Below are 19970 nucleotides of genomic sequence, written 5' to 3' on the forward strand. Positions count from 1 at the left end.
GATAAAAGGACCTACATCCTAGATGAGTCTTTGACTCCATGGGATCTTGGGGTAATAATAATAATAATATTCTCTCTATCTATCAATTTACTCTCCATGCTTCTTCTTTTACTTTAGTGAGAAATTTAATATCTATGGAAGCAGTCATATTCCTGTGATATCCACTCTATCAAGAGTACCACAATGGGAAACTGATCACACTGATTGGAATACTTTCTCTCTCCTGACAAAATCTGATACTGCAATAGTCAGCTCATCTATCATTGAAAGAAACATTATTAGAGTTTGTACTACAAACTGCTACTATTGTAAATCCAAAAACATAGTTGATTTAATGGATGTATAATGCATATCCTGAAGCAGTTGTGGATACTCTTGGGCAGAATTTTGCGAATATATTCTCTGAAAATGGAAATAGAAAAATGTCATTGTTTTTTTTATATGGTCTGGAGCATTGCAGCAAGGCAAAACTACTCTGCTTCTATCTCAAGTAAGAGTTGCATCAATAATCTCATTCATTATAAGATAGTAAAACACCTTTCATCTTCTATAGAACAACTTCTTTGCCTTTGTAACAGAGGTTTTGAGAATCAGTTTCCATGATTAAAAGATTACCTTCCCCAAGCCAGATAAAGATCCAAAAATTTCCACATGATCAGCTGTCCGGGCAAAAAAAATTCTGAAAAATGGTCAGTGTTTAACTCTTGTGGTTCAGTAAGAGTAATGCCATTTTTTCAGAGTGGAATTGCTGTGTAATATCAGAACATGGCTTCCAAAGCATTTCTGTTTTAGGTCATCACACTATTAAAGTGTTTATTAAAAATGCATCTCTAATATCTAGCATCAATATTATACATAGAAAAATCATTTGCTGCTTGGGAATTCAGGATTTAGGTCCAATATCATTTTGGATCTAAAGGATTTCTCCATACCTTCCTGTTTTCATTAAAAAAAAAAAAAAAAAAAAAAAAAAAAAAACTGAAATTTCATTGAACATTCTGAGTTGGGTCCATCCTTTCTAAGTTTTTTTTGAAAAGGAGAGCATCCCATAGCATTTTTTTTTTTTAAAGTATCATGCTGGCTTCTGTCAAAGTGAATTCAGAAATAGAACAGCATCCTCTAGCCATAAGTAGTGCTCTTCACATTGATTTTACCATCTGGTGTCATTTCTCTTTCATATATATAAAATAGAAATTGCATTCATCTATGAGGTAAGTGGTAGAGCTTTACTGGATACAAGAGATGTAAGGATCTTCAAAGAAGTTCAGTGCTAATTCTCCTACATCACTTTCTCTTCTAAATTCTATTGCAGTCTTCTGGTTCATCTCTTGCAAGGGCCAGAACATTTCAGTAGTTGGATCCCATCCACCATCAATCAATATATACAGATGAATTAATTTATTAATATGATGGATATTATTATATTATTATTACCCCAAGACCTCATGGAGTCAAAGACACATCTGGGAGGTCCTTTTATCATACACACATCTTATCATAGAACACATTCAAACTCCTTGCAGACACCACACTCTCAGGCAAGGCATTCCAATCATTCACAACTCTGCATGAATAAAACCTACCTCTTACTCACACCCTCTTTATACAGTTTCCAGGGATGACCTCTGGTTCTCCCCATATCTTCCACTATTCTCTGTAGAACGTCTCCACCATTGATCCTATAACCCCTTACCAACTTGTAGGTCTCTATCATATCTCCCCTCTGCCTCCAGTCTACCAGATTCTGCAAGTTGCATCATCTCAATCTTTCCTCATACTCAACATTCCAGAGGTTAGAAACTACCTTAGTCAGTCACCTCTGGACCCTTTACAACATCTCTTCATCCTCCTCATTCCACGCTACACCCGCAAGCTGTCTCCTGAGCTCTTCATAATCATCCCCCTTGTAGTTCCGTGCAATGCTGGCAACCACCCCACCCTATGGTCACTCTCACCAATTGGTGGATGATTTGACACCTCATTTATAATTACATCCTCTGATGAGATGACCAAATCCAAGACCCTTAATCCTCGTGTGCCCTCTGTTACTTACTATCTGAGGTAGTTATCCCTCAAAAACTCAAACTCATTTTCTTTACTTTCAGTTGCTATATCATCATTCAAGTCTAAGTGCCATAATTAAAATCACCATAATGATCACCATTTTCTTATTTGCTTGGCTAATTTGACTATACATTTCACTATCACCACCATCCACATTTCCTGGTCTATAACAACATCCAACTAAGTATTTGATTCCATTCACCTCTATCTCACACCATACTGCCTCAAAACCACTGGCACTATTTCTGTCTTGCATCTCTACTTTGTATGGACATAACTCTTTCTCTTTATCATCAATAAAACCCCCCCTCTCTTTTTACCCCTTCTATCCTCACGAAACACATCATACCCTTCCATCTCTATTCCTGTCAGGATGTCATCCTCTTCCAACCATGTCTCACTTATTCCGACAATCTTTGGGTAAACAGACACAATTAGTGCAACCATTTCATTTGCCTTGTTTGTTATACTTCTAACATTGGTATAAAAACACAACAGCTCATTTCTGGATCTACAGCTAGTTCCTCTGATACTACTCACCCGATGTGATCTCTCCATGCTCGACTGGGGCCATTTCTCTTTCTGTTTTTTCATTTTAGAACCCTTTTCAATTCCAACTGTTTCCTCTTGATTCCTGGTCATCCCATTCCTTTCCTGCCTGCACATGCTCTCACCTCCTCTTGGAGCATCCACCTTTCTCACGCTGTGTACCCCTGTCCACCCTGAGCCTCCCAGTTTCCTCTTGCACACTCATTTTCTATTCTCATACCACTCACTTCCCCATTCATATCCACCTCTTCAATCTCTCCTGCTCTTCCACATCACTCCCCTCTCGATGTGATTCATTCTCTCTATTCACTTCTCTACTTTCTAGCACCAGTCTCTGCAAGCGACTCGCACAATAACCACTCGATCCATCATTATTAATCCATCATTGTTATAGCCAGTTAGAACTAAAACTAACAAGTTTCAAAATTTACCAGAGAGATTATGATATAACTTTCAGCATTGAGTTGCCTTGACTTGCACTAAAGATTTGGACTCTATCCAGCAGCCTATAATGCTTATCTCATATTAATCCATAATTTAAGTTTCACTGGCCTGATGGCTGTTTCACCCTGTTGTTGGTACATCATTTTCTTCGGGCATAAAGTAAATAGTTTTGCTAAGAATTTCTAGATTATATGTAATATGTAATTTTATTCTTGGACTTGGCGCCTTATGGCTACAGCTGCCAGTGCAGCATAAAAACTGAATCATAGCAATAGCAGTACCATGGGTGGGGATTAATGCAGCCCCATTTTGGTTCACTGTATTACTAAAATTTCACACAGCATAATGACTTGTTTTTATGATCGTATAGAAAAGCAACGAGAGCTACATCTGGTACTTATTGATCTGGAGAAAGCGTATGATAGAGTACCAAGGCAAGAAGTCTGGAGGTTTCTGAGGGAGAAGAAGGTACCGGAGAAATATGTCAGGTTGGTGCAGGAGATGTACAGAAATGTGAAGACAAGAGTTCGAACCTGCCTCGATGAGACAAAGTTTTCCAGTGACAGTTGGCTTGCATCAAGAGTCAGCATTAAGTCTGTTCCTGTTTAATATTGTGATGGAGGTGGTGACAGAGGAGGTGAGAGAAGACATGCTTTGGACTATGTTGTATGCAGATGACATCATGCCGTGTGCAGAATCAAGAGAAGAAATGGCAGCTAAACTGGAAAGTTGGAGGAAAGTACTGGGAGAGAGAGGTATGAGACTGAGCAGAAGTAAGACAGAGTATATGTGTTGCAAAGTGGATGGCAGCCAGGAGACAGATCTGCAGCTGGAAGAAAATGTCATCAGGAAGGTCAATGACTTTAGATACTTAGGTTTGACAATGAAAGAGGATGGTGAGGCTGAGAAGGAAGTGGGATGGAGGAACTGGAGAGAGAGAGAGAGATGGCTGGAGTGCTATGTGATAAGAGGGTACCAATCAATCTAAAAGGCAAAATCAACAGGACAGTAGTGAGACCAGCTATGATGTATTCTATGGAAACTGTGGCCCAGAGGAAAAATAACATCAGCAGGATGGAGGTAGTCGAGATGAGAATGCTTAGGTGGATGTACGATGTGACCAAAAAAGGATCGTCTGAGAAATGACTATGTAAGGGGAATGGTGAAAGTTATGAACTTGGGAGCAAAGATACAGGAGGTAAGGTTGAGGTGGTTTGGTCATGTGATGAGGAAGAGTATGTGGGAAGTAAGGTCATGCAGATGGATGTTCAGGGGAGGAGGAAGCGTAGATGGCCAAAGAAGAGATGGAGGGAGATGGTGGAGGAGGACTTGAGGATGAACTTGGATGTGGCTACAGCCCGAGACAGGAGGTTGTGGAGGAGACTCACCACAAACGGCGACCCTACTTAAGTGGGAAAAGCTGCAGATGAAGAAGATAGAAAAACTCTGTTTTAATAATTAAGGGCTCATTAAGTCAGCAGTGGCACAGAAATGAGTGTGTGCAGTGTGCACCTTAAGAAGAATTTGGGAATGATTATAAAATGCTGAGTATAGTTTCTCGGATCTCACATGAGATAGCTCACTTCAAGAGCCAAGGATAGCTGTGGGGCAAGGGGATATTGCCATTCATATATATAGATACTAAAATTGATAGTAATAAGTGTGAAGAATTATTTCATTAACTAATGACTTGCAAAAATTTTAGGCAAAGAAGGTTTGGTTGATGGAGAAGGATATATTTAAATTATACATATTTGGTCGTTTTATAATAGAAATACAATTTTATTAATACAGACCAGTTTACAATAAAACATTTATTAAAACCTACCAGTTTCACCAGCAAACTGTCTGGCTTTTTCAAGGTGTTTACGGAGATATGAAAGCTAGTAAATGCAAATTAAAAGGAACATAAAAAAACGTTGTAAACCAACTAGTAGCTATGGTTACACGTTTTGCGTGACAGAGAGGACTTACTGTTCTTATTCGTTATCACGCATGCGTGTTTGTTGTAGACGTGTAATGTGATTACTGGCTAGCTGTAGTTCAGATTGATTGAGAGAGAGAAGATCAAGTTTTTCCACGAACTGTTTAGAATTACACCCTGATTTCTGTTGAGGTTTCCGCCGGTTATTGACACTATTGTGACTTCCTTAAATTGTGGCAACTTCATCATTTCTGGAGAAGGATATAGTTAAAAGGGAATAGAATTCAAGGGTTTGTATTTGCAGGGAAGTGAGAGAAAACAGGATTTAGAGGTGGCTGGTATGGAAGTCTTCTATTTCACCTTTTTTATATATCAGAATTGGGGTAGCCTTCTTCCATGTTGTTGGTGCTGCATAATTTTTCTTCAGGCATAAAGTAAGTAGTTTTGCTATGAGTTAGTAGATTATTTCTCCACCTATGTTTAGAAGTCCAGCTATAACTCCATCCTTACCTGCAGCTTTTTCATTTTGCAAGCTTTGGATACTCCACATAACTTATTATTACATCACACCTCCAGGGAGTCCAAAGACGCATCGAGGGAGGGCAGCAACTCTTCGTCTCGCTACTCTGCAACCTTCATCAAACACCAATGCCATCTACCGCTGACTACCACCACTAGTGCTTTCACAGACAAGCGCAAACATCCATGTCCATGGTGGGATTTGAACCTGCAGCCTTTTGACTGGAGAGTGGATACGCTAACCGCTTGGCCAACCAGACTGGCAAAATTTCCTCTAGTCGCTGACTCAATTCGAAAACCAAGTCTTCCTTGAGTGATCAAGGGGTGTGGTGTGCAAACACCACATCCACTGAGCTAAACAATGCTTTTTTTTCCCTTCTGGTAGAATCTGTGGCACTTCAGCTATTTCGTGGTTGTCTTCTTCATTTAATTCATCATCCTGATATAATATTGAGTAAAATTCTACAACTCTTTTTGCTATAGCATATCTATCTCTGGTGATGGTCCCATCTCATAGTTTGACTGCAACCATCTGTTTGTTGCTGTTTATCAATTGCTGTTTTTTTGAGACTACAATTGTTTTCAGTTGTTTGTTGTATGAATTTACAATTGAATTTTCTTATTTCTTCTGTGATAAGTTTTCTGATCATTTTGCACAATTCAGTTTTATTTTTAGGTTAATTGATTTTCATTTCTCTTCATTTCTTTATAAGCTGTTTTGTTTCTTCAGAGATTTTGTCTTGTTTCTGTTCTGTGGTACCAGCTATTTCAAGTAAGCATTGTAAAAGATTTGGGGTAATAATGTCATTACTTTCTGATAGATCAACATTGTCATCTATAATAAGATATTTAAATCTATTATTTAATTCGTGTTGGAATATATATATTTTTAATGTTGAGTTTGTGTACATCTCTCCAAAACATTTTTTTCTTTCTTTTTGGCAGTTTATTTGGATTTTACTGCGTACCATACGATGGTCTCTTCAACATTTGGACTTTTCCATGTACACTTTCTATGTGTTTTTTTTCTTGAAAAATGAATTCATGATATACAGGTTTTCTTTTTCTGCAAATTCTATTAACCTTGCTCCTCTGTCGTCTCTCATGCCATATCCAAAATTTCCCATTGAGCTTTCATCTGAATGTTGTATATCAATTCTAGCATTAGTCCCATTACAATTCTGAAATGTTTTCCTTTATTGTAGAGTTGGGATACATCATGATAGAATGCTTCAATTTCTTCATCAATATGACTTATTGTTGATGCATAGACTTGGATGAGCTTAAGAATGTATCTTTTTGAGATTTGAACAACAATACTTGCTATTTGATTGGATACACTGTCAAATTCTATTATGTTGTTCTTCAGTTTTTTGTTGATCAAGAATTCAACTCCACTGATTCTTTCCTTATCTTGGTCTCTATAATATAGTATGTCTCCATTTTTTAATTGAAGAATTTCTTCACCATTACGTCTAACTTCGCACAATTCAGTTAGTTTAGTTAGCCATGCTTCACTGCTCAGTCCTATAGTTTAATATTCTAAGGTCTAGTTTCCAATGGCAGCATGATCTGGTTACCTGGGGATTCTTAGTGCCGTCTGCCTTTATGTTTAACTGCCTGCTGCCATAGATGGTAACAATCCAGCCCCTTGGGAATGAGGGCCATTTTATTTCTGTCAGATTCATCTTGGAAGGTTAGGCCATAAATTAACCACGCTGGCCAAGTGCAGGTTGGTGAATGGCAATATTTTCACATGGGATTGCCAGTCCCAAAATCACTGGTCCGTGGCTCTTTATTCAATTCCAACTTCTTCTCGGGGCTCCCACGGGCTACCAAGCACGTCCAGTGGCAGATGGGGGGAAAGTCTGACTACCATACATTGGATATCAGGGTAGCTCTGAATATAGTGAATAAAGAGCCGTGGACAGTGATTTTGGGACTGGCAATCCCATGTGAAAATATTGCATTCACCAACCGCACTTGGCCAGCATGGTGAATTTATGGCCTAACCTTCCATTGAAATGAATTGCTGCTGTGGCATTGGTGTATGCTGATTGTTTGATGGTCCTGATGTATGGCTCCTCCACTTGTTGGTTTCGTAATGCTTAAAGTATCGCACAAATTTTAAGTGAATCAAAGACTTTCCACACACACACACACACACACACAGAAGAAATTTAAAGAGAAATGTGATGAGTAACCTCATGAACAATATACAAAGCACAGCATGGTAAGAATGACCAAATCAAATTATGAAAGGAAGGTTGCTGAATGTCTGTGATCCCGAAGAGTTATTTTATTATGTGGAAAACTGAATTCTAAGAAAGTAAGACTAAGGATTTTGAGTTGATGGATAGGTAGTCAAAGATGGAGGACACATTACAAAAGTGGACAAAATAGCTCAATGATCATTTAAATTTTTGGGGAAAAAAACATTGACAAGTAGAGATAAGGAACTTATTATTCCTCTTTAAGGTTTTGATACAACCATATCCAGACTACCTTGCTACACAGGCAGTTACCATTCATCTGAGTTTCTTGGGGATGAAAAAATTGGTAAAGAGGATCCAGGACAAGTAACAAGATGACAGGTTTGTGAAATACTCCCCATGAGGATATATTGAAGATTTGTAGGTTATAAAATTTGGTCAGTAGGTATAAAAGAGGGACTATAATAAATCCAGGTTACTGAAGGATTTTTAAATTTAAATTGATGCAGAAATTTTTTGGTACAAGACAAAGGAAAGAACAACAGGTCATGTATTTGAGGACTAGAAATTTTGCTTTTAGACAGCGAATGAGTGGAATGCATTTCCAGAGGCAGTTGCAAGTGCTTTGCCAATGAATGAATATAAAGAGGTATGGCAGGTGAGAGATAAATGGATATTATGAATCCAGTATTCTAGAATTCTGCTCTGTAGACTAAGCACATTCTTTTTCTGTCATTTCAGGTACTAAGCAAGATTGGAATTATGTTAGGCACTAAGTGTCATCTCTTAAGACTTGTAAACATTCATACCTCCAGGAATTTTAATAGTTTGTTCCTATCATTGTAAAATCCCTTACTTAATTGATTTCTTAAGTAAATATGGAACAGTTTAATTTCTCAGATTGTCTTAGAACAGTTTAATTTCTCAGATTGTCTTAGAACAGTTTCTCAGTGAGGTGACGAGTGGCATTTTTATTGCATGGAGGGTGGTTGAACGTAGAATGCATTGCTTGGTGGTGAGAGCATGAACAGTGAATGATTTTAAGAAATAGTATGATAAGACTTCGTCATTTAAAATAGCCTCCCATAGTGAGTCTTACGACTTCATGGAGATCCTGAATAATAATAATTTATTACCTGGTTTTGTTCATACTCAATTATCTACTTTTGTGTTGAATTATAATTATTAAAACTTTCAGACTGCATTCATTTGATTAAATTTTTTTTATCAGCTGGATAAAAATTACTATTTACTCCAGTGGTTTACAGACTGGATTACTGATTCAGTTTGAACAGAGATACAGAATACTACAAATAAGTATGTTGAGCTGATTAGTACACTATTGAAATTGTTTCATTCATAGCTGTTTTATTCTTTTAATATCTATTGTTGAAAATGTTATTTTTCCAGGCTCTGCTAGCTAATATTTCAGCAATGTATGCTGTTTACCATGGGCCAGAGGGACTAAAGAATATTGCTACACGAGTACACAATGCTACATTGCTACTTAGTCATGGTATGATCTGAAAAAGTTTTGAAATATAACATTATGACGCTATTGTATGATAGTTATGTTAGGACATAAGTTTAAAATTGAATATATTGACAAAAATATATAATTTTATTCATGCTCTAAATTATGTATAAATTTGAAATTTCATTTTTACTATTAGGCACTCATCCAGGGAATCCAAGGATTCATTGAGGTGGGCCCTTCATTTATACTTAAATACCTATCATATCTCATTCTCAGCACATCAACTGAAATGTATTACAACATCTAACAGTAGCAGATTCAAATAATGAGAGGAACTTGGAACTTTGCATGCTTCATAACCACATCCTTAGCCAGCTTCTATAAATTATTATTATTTACATTTGACCTCATTGGAGTAAGACTCATCGTGGGAGGAACATACTGTTGCACACAATGCTCATCCAAAAGTGCTTTAAACTCATTCAGTGTGTCTACACCCACAACACACTCAGTCAATGTATTCAACTTGCCAACCATTCTCCATGCAAAGAACCTTCTCCTCACTCCTCTGCTCACACCCTCTTTATACAGTTTCCAGCAATGGCCACTTGTTCTACCCCCCCCCCCCCATTATATGAAAAATCTCTTCTGTTGTGACCCAATAACAACCCCTGACTAGCTTATGTCTCAATCATATATGCCCTATTTCTCCTATTCACAAGGCTCTGCAACTTATATTCTCTCAGTCTATCCTCATACTACACATTCCAAAGGTGGTCAGTGATCACTTTTGTGAATCTTCTCTGGACCCTTTCAAACATATCCCTGTCACCATGAAAACCTGGCGACCAAATCTGTCTACAATATGAAGCCTGATCAAGGCCTTATGCAATGGCAACATAATCTATTGCTGCATGTCAGGATCCTCCACATCAGTGCCATTATCTGATTTGACATCTTCACAACTTGCACAATGTGGCCCCTGAATTTCAGGTCTTTGTCCACCATCACTCCTAGATCTCTCATCTCCTCTACTTCTGTTAACGTTTCCCCACCAAGTATATTCTTTGCATCCCACTGTTGCTTACCAAATCTCAAAAATCTTACACTTGGCAACATTGAACTGATAGTTACACTTACCTGCCCATTCATGCAATCTGTTCAAGTTTTCTTGTAAGGCCATAGCATCTGCTTGACTCTGCATTGCTCTCCTCAGTTTTGTATCATCTGCAAACAGCTGCATATCACTAGTTAAAGTCCATCCCAATATCATTAACATGCAAACTGAACAACAATGGCCCCAAACTGACCCCTGTGGCATACCACTAGTGATCTTTCTCTTTTGGGATACCGCAACCCCCATATACAACTTTCTGATACCTATCCGACAGCCAATCACTGATCCAAATCAGAAGTCGTTTATCCAATCTCATCTGTTTCAATTTATTTAAGAGCTTATCGTGTGGCAGTCTATCAAAAGCATTTTGCAAAATCTAAGTGCTCCACTATATGTATCTCCCATGTCCAAGGTATTTGCCACCATGTCATAGTACATAAGTTAGTTAGACATGATCTCCCTTTAACAAACCCATGCTGATAACCAAAGATAATACTGCTGTTATCAACCCATTTCTGTATACTACTTCTTACCAGCTTCTCCAGTACTTTCACCACAACTCCAGATTCTAACATTATACACGAGTTGCCTTTGCACAGACTGGCCTCTAATTTGAAGCTACAGCAATATCACCACTTTTATGCAGTGGAACAATTTTATCCTCTTTCCACTCTCTTGGAACCTGTGCTTTTGTAAGACTTATTAAACAGGTATACCAATGCTGCCGCCGATTCCCTAGAACTTTCCCTTAAGATGCATGATGATATGTCATCAAATCCTATGCCTTATTGACATAAAGGTTATTTATTTCCTCAAATACCTCCTGCTCACTCACAATTAAGCCTTCCCCTCGTATGTCCTCTACACTTAATTTCCTCATGATTCCATCCTGATCAGGATGAAACACCCTTATAAATACCACATGTCTTCTGCAGCAGTTAACATTCTACCACTTTCATCCATTAACTTATCTTACCATGATCATTCTTCTTTCTACTTGCCACATATCTAAAAAAAAACTCTATAGGATATTTACTAAAATAAAGAGCCAAAAGGCTTCAATTAGATGATGCAAAATTATATAAGTGGATATTAGATCCAGCATTATTTCAAAGCTGAATGTAGAAACTATGAAAGTGTTATAAAAAATAAGTTGACCGGAGTTTACAGGAATACATTCACGAGTTGCCTTTGCACAAACTACTTAGAAAACATAAACACTGCTCAAGCATCTATATATTCACTTTCTATTAGTCCATTCTGATAAGGTTTCACTGACCTGACAGCTGTTTCAAACTGGTTGGTTCTCCTCAGAGACCAGTTTGCACTGTAAGAGTTCGCTTAATAAAAATACACCTCTGATATTTCAAGTTCCTTAGTACTGAACGAGAGATTTTGCTCTCTTAAGGTTTCTGCATGGTCTCTGAGGAGAACCAACTAGTTCGAAACAGCTGTCAGGTCAGTCAAACTTTATCAAAATGGACTAATGGAAAGTGAGTGTATAGACACTTGGGCAACATCTGTTTTCTAAGTAGTCCACGCTAAGGCAACTCGTGAATGTCAGTGAGTATATTCCCGTAAGCTCTGGTCAACTTATTTTTATGAAACTTTCATAGTTTCTACATTCAGCTTTGAAATAATGGTGGATCTAATATCCACTTTACTTATCTAACTCTTTAGGGTTTACCAATTTCTGCTCATACTCTAGTTTTGTTTTCCTCACTTAATCACTCTCCTGGCTTGTTCTTTATTCTCTTCATGTGACTGATTATTATTCATCTTGTACTTCCTCCAAAGTACTTTCTTTTTCCAGATTTCATGCTTATGCTCTACATTCATCCATTACACCTACCTTATTCAGCCTTTTGGCCTTCAGAATACATTCACACATTAATGCTGTTATATATTTCTTTGTCAGTTCCCATGCAGCATTTATTTCCTTACTGCTCAACTCCTCGTTCCATGTTATAACTCCAAGCTGTCTCCAAAGCTTGTCATAATCACCAGCCTTATAATTCCACATATATTTTTTCCTCACAAGGGTCTACATATCACTAGCCACAATACATGATTATTTCATGATCACTTTAACCACCTGGAGGAAAGTGTGAAACCTCTTTCACAATTACATTCTCTGATGAAATGATCAGATCTAGAACTCTTGATCAATGCTAAAGTTGGTACAAATAATGAAGGGCTGGAAAATGTAATGGGCAAGCATGGTTTGGGAGTAAGAAATGTATATATGGAACTGTGTGGCCAATATAACTTAGTAATAGGTGGCACAATCTTCCAGCATAAGAAAATACGTAAAGTAACCTGGGCACCAGATGGCAAAACACAGAATCAAATAGCTCATATTGTCATCAGCCAAAGGTGCAGGAAAATTTTATTAGGTGTCTGAAATAAAAACTGCTGATATTGGCTCAGATCATCAATAGGATATATGCAGTTTTATATTTGAAAAAATCATGAGGGGAAAGCATTATTATTACAGGTATCTCCATGGAGTCAGTAGACTCATCACGGGAGACCCAAACTAGCAAAACAATATGTCATATCTCCTCTTGAATTCATTTACAGACGAAGAGCTTACAACTAAGTCAGGCAATGAATTCCACTCATTCACAACCCTCCAGGCAAAAAACCTTGTTCTCACACCCTTGTTAACCACACTCTTCTTTAATTTCCAGGGATGACCTCTTGGTCTTCCATCACTATCACACAGCTGAAACATTTCCCATGCATCAATCCTATAAAAGCCTTTCAGTAATTTAAATGTTTCTATCATATCCCCTCTTCTCTGCCTATCAACCAACCTCTGCAGTACACAAGCTCTCAATCTATCAATGTAGGGAGCATTTTTTACATCACTCGTCAACTTGGTCACTCTTCTCTGAACCCCTCTCCACAGCCTCCTCATCTCCAAGGAATCCAGGTGACCAGACCTGAGCACAGTAATCCAAATGTGGAAGTATCAATGCTTTATAAAGGGGAATAATAACTTCTTTATCTCTGGATGTCAGTGTGTTCCTCAACAACCAAATAATCCTATGTGCAATCTTGGACACCTTAGCAATGTGTCCCGTCAACTTCATCTCCCTATCTACCAACACCCCAAAGTCCCTAGCCTCATCAATCTCTTGGAGTACTGTTCCATCAATGTAGTATACAGCTGGTAATCTTTTAATCCCAAAATGCATGACTTTACACTTTTCCACATTGAACTGACATCCATTACCTTTTGCCCATTCTACCAGCTTATTTAAATCATCCTGCAAACTTTCAACATCTGCTTGATTTTTTTTATTGCGCTACCCAACTTTGCATCATCAGCAAACAACTGTATATCTCCCTTTAAGCCATTTCCTATATCATTTATATACAAATTAAACAATCGCCCAAGCACAGAGCCCTGAGGCACACCACTGGTCACCTGCCTCATCCTGTACTCTGCTCCTCCATACACCACCTTCTGGTATCTCTCCCTGAGATATTCTGATATCCATATCACCAATTTAGTATCCCTTCCCATCTGTTCCAATTTGCATAACGGTGTTCCATGGGGTATCCTATCAAAAGCCTTAGCAAAATCCTGAAGTACCACTGTGTAGTCAATTCCTTTGTCCAATTCAGATGTTATTCTATTATGAAAAGTTAATAGATTGCTAAGGCAGGATCTGCAGTGACTTTAAAATACAGTTAAGGGAAAATATAGATAGTAATTTTGAAGGAAGAGGATATAAGAAATGATGATGATGATCATCATCAAATTCTTGCCATGTACCCTCAAGGGGTGTACAGGATATGATAGTACTACATGAAAAAATTACATCATTACTAACTTCCTATCTACAATTTTCCTCCAAATCAGTCTGTTACTTTTCAAGACTACAACATTATCAGATCTTATATTTCTATTGTCTAAGGCACTTTGTACCGTATCAATCCACCTATATCTTGGTCTTCCTCTGGATCGTTTTGCTGCCAACCTGGCAGAGAACACTTGTTTTGCTAATCTTTCTTCACCCATTATGTTTAAGTGATCATACCACCTGAGATTAGCTCTGCTAATGCATTCCTTCAAGTTCTTTCCTAATATCCACGTTTTTAATATGATATTGCCATTGATGCCATCTGTTCACACCTATAATCTTTCTCAGGACTCTCATATCTGCAGTCTCTAGTCTTTGGTCAAGTGTTTTACTTATGTTCCATAACTTTAACTCCATAACTTATGTTCTTAAAGAATTTGGAGTAAAGTGGATGACAAACAATATTAAACAGGAATTGCATGCAAAAAAGAGGCTATGGAAGAGATGTAAGGAGACAGGTGAAGAGATGCATGAGGAATATAAGACACAGGCCAGAAGAGTGACTCGTGTGGTAAGGAAAGCAAAACTGGAATATGAGAGGAGATTGGCCCTAAGATCCAAAGAAAATCCTAGGGAATTTTTTAGCTATGTGGCCAGTAGGAGGAGAAATGACTGTGGAAGAATGATATTGTGGGATAAAAATGGGAATAGAGTGACTGATGCAGAGGACATAGTGGAATTGTTCAATGAACACTTTATTGGAGTATTTCATCCTAGAGGAGTCAGTTTTAATGCTAGAGGGATAGGACTGGTACGAGGTCTGGAGGTACAGGAGGAGAGTGTGTTTCAGATACTGAGTACTCTGGATGTCAGTAAAGCTGTGGGACTGGATGGTATTTCGCCACGAGTTTTGAGAGAATGTGCTAGGGAATTGACAATACCTTTAACGTGGCTTTTCAATGAAAGTCTGGCTTTGGCAAAGGTGCCCAGGGAATGGAAGGAAGGTAAGATAGTGCCATTGCATAAGGGTGGTAACAGACTGGAAGTGTCTAATTATAGGCCAGTCTGTTTGTCATCAGTAGTTGTTAAGATCTTGGAGAAAGTAGTGAGGGACCGTGTACAGCATTGGGCAGATGAGGGTAATGTTATCTGTGATAATCAACATGGATTTGTGAAAGGACGCTCTTGTTTTAGCAATATGCTAGCCTTTTATAATAAAGTTACAAGAGCATTAGATGAGGGAAAGGCATATACTGCGATTTTCTTAGACTTGGCGAAGGCATTTGACAGGGTGCCACATGATAAGCTGATATTTAAGTTGCAGCACATGGGTCTGGATGTCAGATTGGTCAACTGGATTCAGGATTGGCTGTCTGATAGGTATCAGAGAGTTGTGTATGGTGGAGCAGTTTCCAGGAGGCAGAGGGTTACAAGTGGGGTCCCACAGGGCTCAGTACTAGGACCTATATTGTTTAACCTTTATATCAATGACATAGCCAGTGGATTGCAGGGGGATATTCAGTTGTTTGCGGATGATGCGAAGCTTGGAAGGATTATTAGTAATAGTGCAGATGTGGTAGCCCTGCAAGAGGATTTGAATAAGCTAGATAGATGCCCAAATGAATGGGGGTGTCAGTTTAATGCAGCAAAATGTAAGGTCTTGAGGTTTGGGAAACATCGATGGGATGCTGCATACTCTATGGGAGGAGTTATACTGGAGGAAGTAGGGGAGACAAGAGATCTGGGGTTGATGATTGATAGAAACCTGAAGTTTAGGTGACATATTGCAAAGGTGGTGAAGGTAACACAGAGGATTGCTGCTATTATGAGAAGGACACTGACCTGCAGAGATAAGAGGGTTATCATTCCGTTGTATAAGTCTCTGATCAGACCACACTTGGACTATTGTTCTCAGATTTGGTCCCCAGGATTTGAAGGGGATAAATTAACTGTGGAAAGGATACAAAGACGGATGACAAAGATGGTTTCAGGACTGTACAAGGATAGTTATGAGGATCGGCTGAGAGAATGTGGACTGCAGAGTTTGGTGGATAGAAGAAGGAGAGGTGATATGATTGAGACTTTTAAACTGTTGAGAGGTGGTTACAGGGTTGACACTGGGGAGTTCTTTCGCTTGGTTGATCAGCAGGAAGGAGTGATGACAAGAGGCCATCCCTGGAAGTTACGAAAGGAAACTGTGAGCAAGAGGGTAAGGAGTGGTTTCTTTGTGTGGAGGGTGGTTGAGCTGTGGAATGCATTGCCTGATGGAGTGGTGGGAGCGAGAACGGTCAGTGGGTTTAAGGAGTGGTATGATAAACTTTGTGTTTCTCAGGGGGGGACCTCCCCTCGATGAGTCTTGACAGACTTTATGTCTTAGAAAGGACCTCCCTCGATGAGTCTTTTGACTCCTTGGAGGCCTGAATAATAATAATAATAAAAATAATAATAATAATAATATGTTCCATAACTTTAAGTTTTAACTCAGATCCATAAGTTAAAACTGGTTTGAACACTGTCTTGTATATAGCTAATTTAGTGTTCTAACTAATTTCTCTCTTATTCCATATGATTTTATTCAATTGAACTTCCCACCATACCAGCTTTGCTGATTCTGTTGTGTATTTCTATATTTAATTTACCATCTTCAGTAAAAATCGTACCTAAGTAGCTGAAATGTTTTACTTGTTTTATAGGTTCTCCATTCATAGTGTAGTTGATATTTCTGCCTATTTTCATTGTCTTTGTCTTTTTATTGCTGACCTTCATACCATATCTATTACAAGAGTTATTCAATTTAGTCAGGGAATCTTGCAGACTTGTAGCAGATTTATTTAGAAGTATAACATCGTCTGCATAAAGCAAAGAGCTGACATTAACATCTACAATTTTGATATCATGTTTAATAGCACTTTCCTTCATAATGTGATCCATATAGATAATGAATAACAGAGGGGATAATGTACATCCTTGTCTCACACCAGATTTAACATTAAACTATCTTCCTGTACTTCAATTCTAACTGCTGACTTACAACTCAAATAAAAACTAAGTATTGCTTGATATAATGCCCCATTGACACCATATAACTGTAGCATATTGAATAGCTTCTCTCTTGACACCTTGTCATATGCCTTTTCCAAATCGACAAAACTTAAATACAGATCTTTGTTATATTCCCATGATTTCTCGACTATTTGTCGTAAAGTGAAGATCTGATCCTGACAGCCTCTATTTGGCCTGAATCCAGCTTGTTCTTCACCAAGCTTTTCTTCCACAATTCTTCTCACCTGTTTCTTAAGTATACTTGCATACATCTTGCCAGGAACACTCAGTAGGGAAATACCTCTGTAATTCTCACATTCATTTTTATTTCCCTTTTTATATATGGGTACTATGAGAGCTATACTCCAATCATCGGGAATTCGTCCCTCTGTCTAGGCTTTCTGAACTATGCAGTGCAGCCACTGTAAGACTCTTATACCACCATACTTCAGCATTTCTGGTTGAATATCATCTACTCCTGCTGCATTTCCACATTTCAAGCCTTGATGGCTTTTTCTACTTCAAGTATGGATATGTATTCCTGACTGCATGCCTGGTTAGTGTTTGTTACCACTGTGCTGTCATCACTGCTTGCTTCATTTAGTAGTTTTTCAAAGTAATTACTCCATACTTCAAGGATATCTTTTTCTCCTGTTTTCATGTCACCTTTATCATCTCTAACTCCTTTTACAGCACTCTTTCCTCCATTCCTAAGCTTCTTCAACAACCTCCAGAATATTTTGCCACCTTCTTGATATTTATTTTCCATATTCTTGCCAAAGTCCTCCCATGACTTTTGTTTAGCTAGTTTTACAAAGTGTTTAGCATTCTTGCATTTGTCTCTGTATTCTCTAAGAGTGCAAGTTGACTTATTTGCCAGGAACTTTTGATATGCTTTCTTCTTTTCCTTCACTGCCCCTTTAACTTCCTGTGTCCACCATGGAGTTCTAATTTTTCTATCCTTGCAGACAACTTCACCTCTCTACCTGAATCAATCAGGACTTTCTTCAAGGTTTGCCACTGAATCTCCAAGGTATGATTCCAGTTCTCACAATCTTTCATTTTTTCTTCAATAATCTTTGTGTATTTTAGTCTACAGTTTACATCTGAGAGCTGCTCAACTTTTATTCGCTTTAAAACTTTCTTACATGTTATTCTTTTCAATATGAAATTCAATTTTATCCTTCTCAAGACTAAATAGTGATCACTTCCAATTTCAAATCCTCTGTACACTCTGGTGTCCTGCACCAGGGAGAAAACATCACCATCAACAATAACATAGTCAATGAGACTTCTTATTCCTTGCCTCTTCTCTCCAATTTGAATTTGTGCACATTTTTATGTTGGAACATGGTGTTAGTAATAACCAGTCCATGTCCTGAGCAGAAATCCAACAGATATTTGCCATTATTATTAGCTTTGCGCTTTTCTCCAAATTTTCCCAAAATATTTTTGTATGTCTGACAATCACTTCCTACTCTGCTATTTAGATCCCCAACAAGGAACAACTTTTCCTTTTTTCATTGAGTCAGTAGCTTTGTCTAGAGCCACAAAAAATTCTTGTACTTCTACCTTAGGAGAACCTTCTGTGGGACCATAGGCACAAATAAGTCTCATTGTCCAGTTCCCCATTCTGATATTTGCCCACATTACTCTACTTGAGACTGACTGCCATTCTAAAATCTGACATGTCAACAATCGCAGATATGCTCTATCCACTATTCCACGATATCTCGGAATTTTTGTATTCCAATCCTAAGGATTGGAATACAAAAATAATAGTAAAAATACCAAAGGAAGGAGATTTAAGAAACTGTAATAATTGGAGTCTGCGTGGTTATCCGAGTGGCTCTGCGCTTCACAACCATATGCCTGGGAATGGAGTGTCCTGGGTTTGATTCCCATCGCTGACGTGAGGAGCTTAAGGATCTTTCTCAGACATAGCCAAGTTAGCCGATTTTTCTCCCCAGTTTATCTGGGTATTTCCCTCCCACAAGCAGGCAAACTGGCCCTGTGAATACGCGCATCATAGGACACACCGGGAGGTATAGGGATAGCCACCTTATCCATGGGGTAGGTATAGCTAAAGATAGCTCCATAACAGGCCATTAGGCATAATACATGAAGAGAAGAAGTAATAATTGGAGGAGCATAAACCTGCTATGCATCATTAGCTAAATTTTCTGCAAAATTATTAATTTTTAAAATTTTAGATGAGTGCATGAGAAAAGAGCAGTTTGGTTTTAGGTCAAATAGATCTGTACAGATACATTAACACCTTAAAAATAATAATTGAACAGTTGGGTGAATTTAACTCGCCTTTATATTTGTTGTTTGTGGATTATGAAAAAGCCTTCAATTCCATTGCCAGAGATTGTGTGTGCGGAATGCACTTCAAAACAACGAAATTCCACAGAAGATAATAAACCTCATACAGGAAAGATATAACAAATTCCAATACCATGTGCTGCCTGTTAGCCTGTGTAGGTCAGTGGATGTGGCAGTTTGTATACCACTGCGCTTAACTGCACGAAGGAAGACTTCTTGGTTTTGAATCTAGTCGGCGACTAGAGGAAATTTTTCTAAGCCTTTTTTCGACTGGTTCCCGAGTTAGTCAATCTCTGGCATGGGCAAACGGGTTTTTTTCTCCCAGAAACTCAGGTTTTTCGTCCCGTGAACTCAAGAAAATCAACTGTAGAACCCACATTATTTCAGACATTAAATACAAGTAAGGACCACGAGATGGCAGCACTTGTTGAGCCCTCTCTTCACTGCATGCTTAATTAGTGATAGCCTTGGGTCAGCT

The 19970-nt window shown here is 38.3% G+C and overlaps 1 protein-coding gene across 1 annotated transcript in view; it reads left to right on the forward strand.

Moving 5' to 3' along the window:
- Positions 1-19970, forward strand: part of LOC150095455 (glycine dehydrogenase (decarboxylating), mitochondrial) — a 649342-nt gene that overhangs the window by 266239 nt on the left and 363133 nt on the right. The window contains exon 9 of the mRNA XM_090410555.1: positions 9124-9229. Coding sequence (XP_090266681.1) covers positions 9124-9229 — 106 coding nt within the window. The remainder of the gene's footprint in view (positions 1-9123; positions 9230-19970) is intronic.

This window comes from Typopeltis vanoorti, chromosome 20 (assembly GCF_054136105.1).
Source record: "Typopeltis vanoorti isolate ZY-2024b chromosome 20, IOZ_Tvanoo_1.0, whole genome shotgun sequence".
Lineage (NCBI taxonomy): Eukaryota > Metazoa > Arthropoda > Arachnida > Uropygi > Thelyphonidae > Typopeltis > Typopeltis vanoorti.